Source organism: Loxodonta africana, chromosome 7 (genome assembly GCF_030014295.1).
Source record: "Loxodonta africana isolate mLoxAfr1 chromosome 7, mLoxAfr1.hap2, whole genome shotgun sequence".
Classification (NCBI taxonomy): Eukaryota; Metazoa; Chordata; class Mammalia; order Proboscidea; family Elephantidae; genus Loxodonta; species Loxodonta africana.
The window spans coordinates 35,667,234-35,677,618 of NC_087348.1; the positions used below are offsets into that span (position 1 = coordinate 35,667,234).

General features: G+C 52.1%; 1 protein-coding gene across 3 annotated transcripts; it reads left to right on the forward strand.

Moving 5' to 3' along the window:
• The first annotated feature begins 2,292 nt into the window (after positions 1–2,292).
• On the forward strand, positions 2,293–9,156 carry PSMC3 (proteasome 26S subunit, ATPase 3). Of its 3 annotated transcripts, XM_010592070.3 has the most exons (12): positions 2,295–2,571; positions 2,794–2,877; positions 3,665–3,790; positions 4,230–4,334; positions 4,429–4,491; positions 4,757–4,894; positions 6,102–6,245; positions 6,363–6,511; positions 7,432–7,528; positions 7,763–7,908; positions 8,715–8,796; positions 8,952–9,156. In XM_010592070.3, the coding sequence occupies exons 1-12, from the start codon at positions 2,506–2,508 to the stop codon at positions 9,060–9,062; spliced, it is 1,311 nt and encodes a 436-aa protein (XP_010590372.1). In that variant the 5' UTR covers positions 2,295–2,505; the 3' UTR covers positions 9,063–9,156. The 3 variants fall into 3 exon arrangements, with proteins under 3 accessions (XP_064144204.1, XP_010590372.1, XP_023406411.1); XM_064288134.1 differs by lacking the exon at positions 4,429–4,491 and having other exon boundaries at positions 2,293–2,571; XM_023550643.2 differs by lacking the exons at positions 2,295–2,571; positions 2,794–2,877 and having other exon boundaries at positions 3,781–3,792.
• Positions 9,157–10,385: the final 1,229 nt, after the last annotated feature.

The window sequence follows — 10,385 nt, forward strand, 5'->3', positions numbered from 1 at the left end:
CAGTGAAGTGTTCTGGAATTCCCATTCTTCGCAATGTTATCCATAATTTGTTATGATCTACACAGCCTTTGCATAGTCAATAAAATACACGTAAAGACCTTTCTGGTATTCTCTGCTTTAGCCAGAATCCATCTAACAGCAGCAATGATATCCCTCATTCCATGTCATCTTCTAAATCTGTCCTGAATTTCTGGCAGTTCTCTGTAGATACACTGCTGCAGCCACTGTACATTTCATGTTCTGATTATTAATGGATGTTTGCAGCTGTTTCTTCTCATTTTGAGTCATGCCACATCAGCAAATGAAGGTCCCAACAAGCTTGACTCCCTCCATGTCATTAAGGTTGACTCTACTTTGAGGAGGCAGCTCTTCCCCAGTTGTCTTTTGAGTGCCTTCCAACCCAAGGGACTCATCTTCCAGCGCTATATCAGACAATGTTCTACTGCTATTCATTAGGTTTTCACTGGCTAATTCTTTTTAGAAGTAGACCACCGGGTCCTTCTTCCTTGTCTCTCTTAGCCTGGAGGCTCAGCTGAAACCTGTCCACCATGGGTGACCCTGCTGGTATTTGAATACTGGTGGCATAGCTTCCAGCATCACAGCAATATGCAAGCCCCCACAGTATGACAAACTGACAGACACATGAGGGCTATAAAGATTACAGCGTAGGAAACCCTGTGAGGGAAGTTCTACTCTGTCACATAGGGTTGCTATGAGTCACAATTGACGGCACCCAACAACAAGAAGCATCCTAGTTCTTCCACTTTTTGGATGCACTGAGGCCAAGTCCGACTCTTCCTTAACAGCCTCTTGGGTATGAAAGAAGCTCCCATTTAATGATTCTCTCCAGTAACCCTGAGTGAAATGAGTGTCTGCTCATTGCATCTCAGCGCCAGGCTACTCTAGTCAGTACCTTCCAACACCAACACAGGCCCAGGGTGGTGGCTTTCTAAACATATTCCAATATTTTGGAACCTCTGAATGTGGGGCCCAGAATTGGACTGTCCTTTTCCAAGTGTGGCGGGACCAGCACAGTCAGTGAAGACCATCCCTTCTTGAACTGGGACTTCCTGACTTCTATCAGGCAACTCTGAAAGGTGGGAATTTGGGGTCAGTAGCCCCAGTGTTGACACAAACTCACTGAATGACCTTGGGCAAGTCACTTAATCTGAGCCTCCATGTCCTTATCTAAAATTGAGAATAATTTAATAGTCCACAGGGCAGGACTGTTGAGAGGATGGAACCAAATGCTGCTTGCTATCTGAGGAGGTGCTTTGTCAGTCTAAGTGAGCAACTGCAAATGTTAACTGTTATATCCAAAGAAGTAAATTAAAAACCACTGAGCAGATTTTCACTAAGTTGAGGGTATTTTTGTGATGGCTTGACTTATAATATAAGCGACGTGACTTACATGGAGTTCGGGGTTGGGGGAACTCCGGGGCTTCTCCAGAGCAGCAGACACAGGTGAACAAATGAGTCCTCTGAGCCCATGATACAAAGAAATCTTTCCTACTCATTGAGGTAACTAACCACGGACAGAGAAAACGGACGACTACAGACATGAGTCATAGTGTTTTTAATTGTGGAGACTGATTGTCAGTGGAGCTCTTCAGAGAAAACGGACGACTACAGACATGAGTCATAGTGTTTTTAATTGTGGAGACTGATCGTCAGTGGAGCTCTTCCCCCCGGGCAATTCCGTGGGGCCTGCTCTGGAGTTAGCCCACCCACTGCCGTCGAGTCGATTCCGACTCATAGCGACCCTGTAGAACAGAGAAGAACTGCCTCGTAGAGTTTCCGAACTGCCAACCTTTTGGTTAGCAGCCGTAGCACTTAACCACTACGCCACGAGGGTTTCCTTGGAGTTAGCAGAAGCAGCGATATATCTCTTTACAACTGGCTAGTGATTCTCTCCTGTAACCCTGAGTGGCCAGCTTGTAATTAAATAATTATTATAAAACTGCAACCCAAGGTAGCATCCTCTTTTTTTAGCCTTTTGCACATATCTGGCGCGTGTTGTTTATGGTTTGGGAGGTAGTGCGATCGTGTGAATTCCCTAATTCTACCACCGCCAGATTTGGGGTTTGAAATCGCCACTTTGGAAATACGCTTTCAGCTACGGACCAGATTAAAACTACATTTCCCAAAGGCCCTCGCGGCTACCCTCTCTTCTGTCTCCTCTTCCGGTTTTACATTCTGGCCCCGCCTCCGCTGTGCGCGTCGGCCAATAGCGGCCGCACCCTTCGCGCCGGCTTGAACAGGACGAGGGAGGGAACTCTTCAGGAACCACGCGGGCGGGGCCTGTGGCCCGAGCTTCGTCTTTTGAGTCGGAAGAGCAGATTCGCTGAGGTAAAGCGGCCAGAGCTAACCTCGGCAAGTGTTGAGTATTTGGCCAGGGAAGGTCTGCCGCTAGTGAGGGGCAGGCGTTAAGAAAGACGGGATTAATCTCTCGCCGCGGTCCTGCCCCGTCCGATCTTCGGCCTTCTCCTCCAAGAAGTGAATCTGATGCCGGAACTCAAGGATCCAGTGACTCGGCAGGAGAAGATGGCGACCGTTTGGGATGAGGCTGAGGTGGGTGACCGGAGAGCTGGGGTACCGGAGCCGGGGCCAGCGGGGAGACGCCCTTAGGGGGAGGGGAGGAAATGTCTGAGGGGTCGAGTTCTGGTCTAGTCCCAGGAAGGGGGCCGCTTGGGATTTGGGCAAGATGTGGACAGGGATCCTGGCTCCTTCATCCCGGTTTTATAGGCGGGCTGTGAGTGAGAACAAGTTTTTTTTTTTTTTTCCCGAGAACAGCAAGATGGAATCGGGGAAGAGGTGCTCAAAATGTCCACGGAAGAGATCATTCAGCGCACACGGCTGCTGGACAGTGAGATCAAGGTGGGTATACTGCCCCTGTCGCGGTAGTGGAGCCCCCACAGGGCAGGCCTGGTGACCTCTGCGCCTCTTCCACATCGCTCTTGGTTTTCCTTTCCCGTAGTGGGGGACATGTGGCCCGCGGCTTTCTACTCACTCCCCAGGAAAAAAGAAATGAAAACTAAGCTTGAAAGGGGACAAGAAGGAAGATCGGAGGGACTGGGGTGGGACACCAGGCTAGAGAGGAGTAATCACCATACTGCCCTTGCCAAAGAGGTCTTAAGTATACCTCCCAGCAATCCTTCTGGTATTAAACCCGTTGCCCTAGAGACCATTCCGACTCCTAGCAACCCTATAGGACAGAGTAGAACTGCCCCATAGGGTTTCCAAGGGGTGCTTAGTGGATTTGAACTGTCGACCTTTTGGTTAGCAGCCATAGCACTTAACCATTATGCCACCAGGGTTTCCACTTAGCATCCCCATTTTACAGATGAGGGAACTGTGATTCAGAGGTTTTTAACTGTGCTGGAGTGCCCAACCCTTAATAAAAGACAGAACTTAGATTTATGTTTGCCTGATGAAGGCCTGGTCTTTTCTCTATTCTCCAATTACTTCACCAGGTTTCCAAACTGGCGTCCTGTTTGGACCTCAGCTGCATGTGGACACAGTTAGGCTCGGCCTTTGGGGAGCCTTAGAGCTGGATGAAGGAAAGGGGAAAGGGTCTCCTGGGCAGCCTGGACCTCACCAGTTGCAGGGCCCTAGGACAAGCAGAGCAGGGCTGAATGTTTGCCTCCACTCACCTTCATCCTAGATCATGAAGAGCGAAGTGTTGCGAGTCACCCACGAGCTCCAAGCCATGAAAGATAAGATCAAAGAGAACAGCGAGAAAATCAAAGTGAACAAGACCCTGCCGTACCTTGTCTCCAACGTCATCGAGGTGTGTGTGTATGTGGAGGGGAAGAGGGGCTCAGCAGGGCTTGGGCACAGTCTGGGGTGGGGCTACTGGGGAAAGAATGGGTGAAAGTTTTGAGGCCCAGATTACCTGTTAGAGCAACTCCTCCTGGGGCCCCTTCTCTAGTCTGTACTTCTGGGGAGGAGGGTCTGAAAAGACATTGGAAGCCTCATGTCTCTTTTGTTGTGTTACTCTTTCTCAGGAGTAGGTAAGCTCTGTGCAGAGAAGCAGCACCTAAGCAGAGATCTTGTCAGTCTCCTGGCTTATCAGCTGCACATTTGCTGGGCTCAGGGCTAGTTTGAGGAGTAAGGAAAGGATGGCCAGCAAGTGCTGGGAATTGTCTCAGGGCCCAGGAAGCACAGAGCTGTGTGGGGATACAGGAGGCTGAACAGGGCCTCTTGATTCGAGCGTTTTCCTTTGTCAGCTGCTAGATGTTGATCCCAATGACCAAGAGGAGGATGGTGCCAATATTGACCTAGACTCCCAGAGGAAGGGCAAGTGTGCAGTGATCAAAACCTCTACACGACAGGTGAGGCTGGCTCAACAATAGGAGAACTGAGGAGGGCAAGGGGAGGATATGGCATGGCCAATAATGGAGACTATACCTGGAATCTTTCCTACAGACATACTTCCTGCCTGTGATTGGGTTGGTGGATGCTGAAAAGCTGAAGCCAGGGGACTTGGTGGTAAGTGGTACCTGAGCCCAGATGGGGTTTTTCCAGCGAGGTTTCTCCCACTGACTAGCTGAGCCCCTGCCTCAGCCCCCAGGTTACCATAGGCTCTGAATCTCTCGGCAGAGCAGCTCCATGAATCTGGCACCTGGCCTCCAATTCCTTTCTTCTTATGTTGCCCAGTCCAGTGTCTTTCCTTCCACTCTAGAGACATTTATCACACCACCAATTAGGTAGGCCTTGAGCTAGGACAGATCTGAAGGCTTCGTTCTATTCCTAGGGTGTGAATAAAGACTCCTATCTAATCCTGGAGACCCTGCCCACAGAATATGACTCAAGAGTGAAGGCCATGGAGGTGGACGAGAGGCCCACAGAGCAATACAGTGACATCGGGGGCTTGGACAAGCAGATCCAGGAGGTGAGGGAGGAATGGCAGCTGCCAAAGCCTTTCATATTTTTGTTTCACTGACCAGAGCACTGCTGTGCTCTAATATGTCTCCCATCTTCATAGCATCCTAGGGAGGAAAGGAAGTGCCATGTAGCAGGTTAGGAGACTGAGTTCTAGGGAGATTGAATGACTTGCTCAGGGTTGCAGAAAATGAGGGCCAGAGCCATAACTAGAGCTCAGGCGCCTGGTTCTCAGCCCAGTGTTCTTCCACCATATCCTGCTGAGAGGTCATGGCCAGTCCTTGGTAGGGGTGACTGGTCTTCTGTGTCTTCTTGAGATAGGGTAGGGAGAGGGCGGTGTCTGAATTGGAGTAGGAGGGTTGCAGATTGGGGCTGAAGCCATTAAGAGTTGGGCTGTCCTGGGGCTGGGGCTTGGGGACCATAGTTTCAGGGGACATCTAGGTCGATTGGCATAACAAAGTTTCTTAAGAAAATCTTCTGCATCCCACTTTGGTGAGTGGTGTCTGGGGCCTTAAAAGCTTGTGAGTGACCATCTAAGATGCATCAATTGGTCCCAACCCATGTAGAACAAAGGAGAATGAAAAACGCCAAGATGCAAGGAAAATATTAGCCTAAGAGACAAAAGGTCCACGTAAACCAGAGACCCTACCAGCCTGAGACCAGAAGAACTAGATGGTGCCTGGCTACCACCAGTGGCTGCCCTGACAGGGAACACGACAGAGAGTCCTGGATGGAGTGGGAGAAAAGTATGGAGCAGAACTCAAATTCATGTAAAAAGACCAAACTTAATGGTCTGATAGAGACTGGAGGAACCTCCGAAACTATGGCCTTTGGACTCTGTTAACCCAGAACTAAAACCATTCATGAAGCCTACTCTTCAGACAAAGACTAGACAGGACTATAAAACAAAAAATAATACTCTTGAGGAGTGTGCTTAGTTCAATCAGATACACAAGACCAAATGGGCGGCTCTTGTTTAGGGCAGGATGAGAAGGCAGGAGCTGGTTGAATGGACACAGGGAACCCGGGGTGGAAAGGAGGAGTGTGCTGTCACGTTGTGGGGCTGCAACTAATGCCACAAAATGATGTGTGTATAAATTTTGATATGAGAAATTAACTTGAGCTGTAAATTTTCACCTAAAGCACAGTAAAAAAAGAGCTGGGCAGTAGGAGCCCTCAGGGCTTCGCTCTCCTCATCCAGGTCTTCTTCCTGGCAGCTGGTAGAGGCCATTGTCCTGCCAATGAACCACAAGGAGAAGTTTGAGAACTTAGGGATCCAACCTCCAAAGGGGGTGCTGATGTACGGGCCCCCAGGCACGGGGAAGACCCTGCTGGCCCGGGCCTGTGCTGCACAGACCAAGGTAAGTGCTTTAGAAAGATTGAGGAGGGAGTGGGCGGAGCTGAAGCTCTACCAGGTGGGCTCAAAGGGGTTTCTTGTGGTACCTTTGGTCTGATCCCACCATCCCCTCCTCCCCCAGGCCACCTTCCTGAAGCTGGCTGGCCCCCAGCTGGTGCAGATGTTCATTGGAGATGGTGCCAAGCTGGTCCGGGATGCCTTCGCCCTGGCCAAGGAGAAAGCCCCGTCCATCATCTTCATTGATGAGCTGGATGCCATCGGCACCAAGCGGTAAGGGAGTGCTGGGCACCACCAAGGAGATTGTTGTAGCAGGAGGGCCTAGATTCCCCACTGTCTTAAGTTCCAGCTTTTTCGCTCTCCACTGGGACAGTGGCTGCTCTATTCTTGTAGTTCTGCTATCCAAATTCTTGCCTCACGGCTGCTAACTGTTCTTTTCAAAACAAGTCAGGTGACTTCACTCACATGCACCCACAGTCTCTAACACAAACAGGTGCTGTTTAAAACACTTCCTTGGCCTCCCCATTGCTCCTTGGGAAAAATGCTGAACTTGCTGGAGTCCACAAGGCTGCACATGTGGGCCGCCCCTGCCGGCCTCCTCATCCTGCACATACCCTCTCCCCTTAGGCTCTCCTCCACCCCCAACAACTGCAATATCCTCATGGTTTTTAGGCCCTCTCCAGCTCTGGGGCAGGAGAAATTTTGCACCTGCTGTTCCCTCTCTTAAATGTGATCTTCCTTTCCCCTATTTTCCATTGGTTGGTTGCCTGCCAGTGTTTTGGCGTTCAGCCTTCAGTGTGTTTTCAGTCTGGGGGACACTTCCTGAGGGATGCCGGCCTGGACTCCCCCAACCCTCACACAATGTCCCAAGTCTGGGCCAGATCACTGTCTTTGCAAAGGCTTGTTTCAGTGTGCAGTCACACATTTCATCAGGTGACAGCCGGCAGTGGCTGTTTTTGTTCTCTGTTGTGCCCTCAGCGTGGCATCTGAGCCCAGGAGCCTCTCCAGTTGAATGCTGCCATCAGCACTTACAGTTTTGTGTGCCTGTCCGTAGCCTGGAGGCCTCACATTGAGTGAGACGTTTCCCTGCCCCGGGCAGGTGGGCAGGTTGGGTTAGACTTCCTGTGGGTGGAGAAGGGAGACGGCTCTGCCCAAGCTGTGCCTTACCAGTGTCTCGGGCCTCCTGTGTGCAGCTTCGACAGTGAGAAGGCAGGGGACCGGGAGGTGCAGAGGACAATGCTGGAGCTTTTGAACCAGCTGGATGGGTTCCAGCCCAACACTCAAGTAAAGGTGAGTATTCCCGTCACATTGGAGATGAAGGAAAGGAGGCCTAGAGGTGTGGAGCCTTTCTCAGGGTCACTCAGCTAGTAAACGGTGGACTAGAATTAGAGTTCAGGTCTGTCTTTAACATCCACTGTTATTTCACCCATACCCTGGGCTGCGCCTGCCTTTTCTGACCATGACTGTGCCTGTCTGTGACCACCTTCCTCTTCAGTTCAAGGTGTTGCTCCTTTTCTTCCTCAGGTCATCGCAGCCACTAACAGGGTGGACATCTTGGACCCTGCCCTGCTCCGCTCAGGTCGCCTGGACCGCAAGATCGAGTTCCCGATGCCCAATGAGGAGGCACGGGCCAGGATCATGCAGATCCACTCACGGAAGATGAATGTCAGGTGGGCCAGGATGAGCCGGGTGTGGGGACCTGAGGGGCAGCTTCAGCAGAAGGGTGGTGTCCATTTCTCCCCTTCGCATGGAGCTTCCCCCAGGCCTCTGTGACTACCACCACCGCTCACACCTCCATTTCTCCCCAGTTGCCCGATAGAATCTTGTGGAGGCCTGGGCCTTAATTCTGGGGACTCTGCTCTTTAGAATCCACTTACCCTCCATGACCTGAGGGCATGCAGGCCAGAGGCCCTCAGGCTCCCCTTCCCTCCTCTACCCCCCAGCAGATGAGCTCTGCCCAAACGTGACCCAGGGCATCCAGCCGGGGGCCGTGGACCTGGGCTCAGATCTGTGCAACCTGTCGCAGGTGGCAGGACCTGTCTAAGCCTCAGCTTTCTTATCTGGAACTTGGGGTTATAGCACCGACCCCATGGGGTTTGTGTAATTGGATGTGGCCTTAGCAAGCACAGGCTTGGCACATGTGTACAGCAAGTGGTGGTGGCCATGCGGTGTTGAAGCAGGACCCACTCTAATTGGGAGCGTACAGAGGCTACCATCTTTTGTCTTACAAGCCCCTGCTCCCCTGCCTCTGGCCGAGTCAATCCCTGGAGTCACAGATGTAGAATTCCAAGTTAGCACCCAAGAGACACTAGAAATCACCTGGTCTAACTTGCTTTAGCCTGCCTTATCTTGTACAGTAGGTAAGGGGCTTGCCTATGGTCACAGGGCGAGTTGATCTTGCTGCATGGTGGGGTGAGAGTACCTGTGTCCCCTCCTGTCCCATAAGTAACTGAGCCCGTGGCCCTATGCTCCTCAGTCCTGATGTAAACTATGAGGAGCTGGCCCGCTGCACGGATGACTTCAACGGGGCCCAGTGCAAGGCCGTGTGTGTGGAGGCGGTGAGTGGTTTCATGTCTTCTTGCCCCTTTCCCTGGTCCCGACGGGGTGTTTGGCTGGCCTGGTGGAGACTCTGAGGGGAGGAGGCTGAGAAGGCCTCTGGGAGCAGGGCTGGGGGTGTGGCAAGGCACCCTCAATGCTTGTGTCCCGGCTGTAGGGCATGATCGCGCTGCGCAGGGGTGCCACGGAGCTCACCCACGAGGACTACATGGAGGGCATCCTGGAGGTGCAGGCCAAGAAGAAAGCCAACTTGCAGTACTATGCCTAGCGGGGCCACCGGTCAGGCCTGCTCCCTGGTCTCTTCCTGGTTAAAATGAGTAATAAAAGATCGTTTCAGGTCCCTGCCACCTGTCTGTCTGGCAGGCCTGCCCTGGGCTCGAGGTGGAAGAGTGGGGGCATGTGCAGGAGGCCCCCACTGGTGCCTGGGAGCCCCTGAGATAGCCACGGGCCCCAAACCAGTTGTCAGGGTGAGGCCCTTTGGGAGGGATGGAGTAGGGCTGCAGCTGTTGTCTGGGGTCTTAGGCTTGTCCCCTCTTCCCCCATAGGCCCCTCTCTCCCACCCACTCAGAGCTCTCTCAGAGCTGTTAGAGGCTTGTGGCCCTGCAGCTCTGTAATGAAGGGCCTAAAAGGGAAGCCGACTTCTTTCCCTTCTTTTTGCATTTTGGGGCCCTCGTCCTTGCTCCTTGAAATTCCTCACTTGTTCCTTAGGCCACTGAGCCTCCTGTTTCTCTGTCCCCATTAGGGCTCTCGGCCCATTGCCTGTGGCTGGAAAAGGAGCCTGAGCACGGTCTATTCTGAGAGCCCTTCTATGGTCATCTTGTGTCATGCTGTGTTCTCTGGCCCACCCCCCAATTCTGCCATCTGCCGCCTACTCCCTGCCAGGCCCCCACAGATCCTCTCCCATCCACCCAGCTTTCCAGCTCTGCCCACTTCACACCTGAGCTGGCCTGGGGACCATTTGTTGAGGTTACTCTGGGCCATGTGCTGTACATGTCTTACATGTGGTTTTATTTAGTGATCAGAATAACCGATACGGTACCCCCACTTTATAGTTAGGTTTAAGCAACTGGGCCAAGATTCTGTCAACCACCACCAGTTGCCATGGAGTTGATTCTGACTCATGGCGACCCCTGTGTATCAGAGTAGACCTGTGCTCCATACATAGGGTTTTCAGTGGCTGATTTTTTGGTAGTAGATTGCCAGGCCATTCTTCTGAGGCTCCTCTGGGTAGACTCAAACCTCCAGGCTTCTGACTGCTGATCATTTGCACTGCTCATGGACTCCAGCCAAGGTTACGCAATTGTTAAGTGGCACTGCTGGGATTCAAACCCAGGATGGAATATAAAGCCACTCTTCTTTCCATTTTGCTGTCTTACCAGGAGTTCTGGTGGCCTCCTAAACGGCCTTTCGGAACTCTCCATCAGCTCTCATACCCCCCTGGCAAGAGCCTCTACACTCCTTTTCTCTTTCTTTCTCCTCCCGCAAGGGGGCAAGACCACAGCTCATCACCAGCTATCCCAGCTTCTGCCTGGAAGGTCCACCTCCCCAGCTGATTCCTCTCCTCCGGCCTAACTGCCTCCAAGGCGCAGTC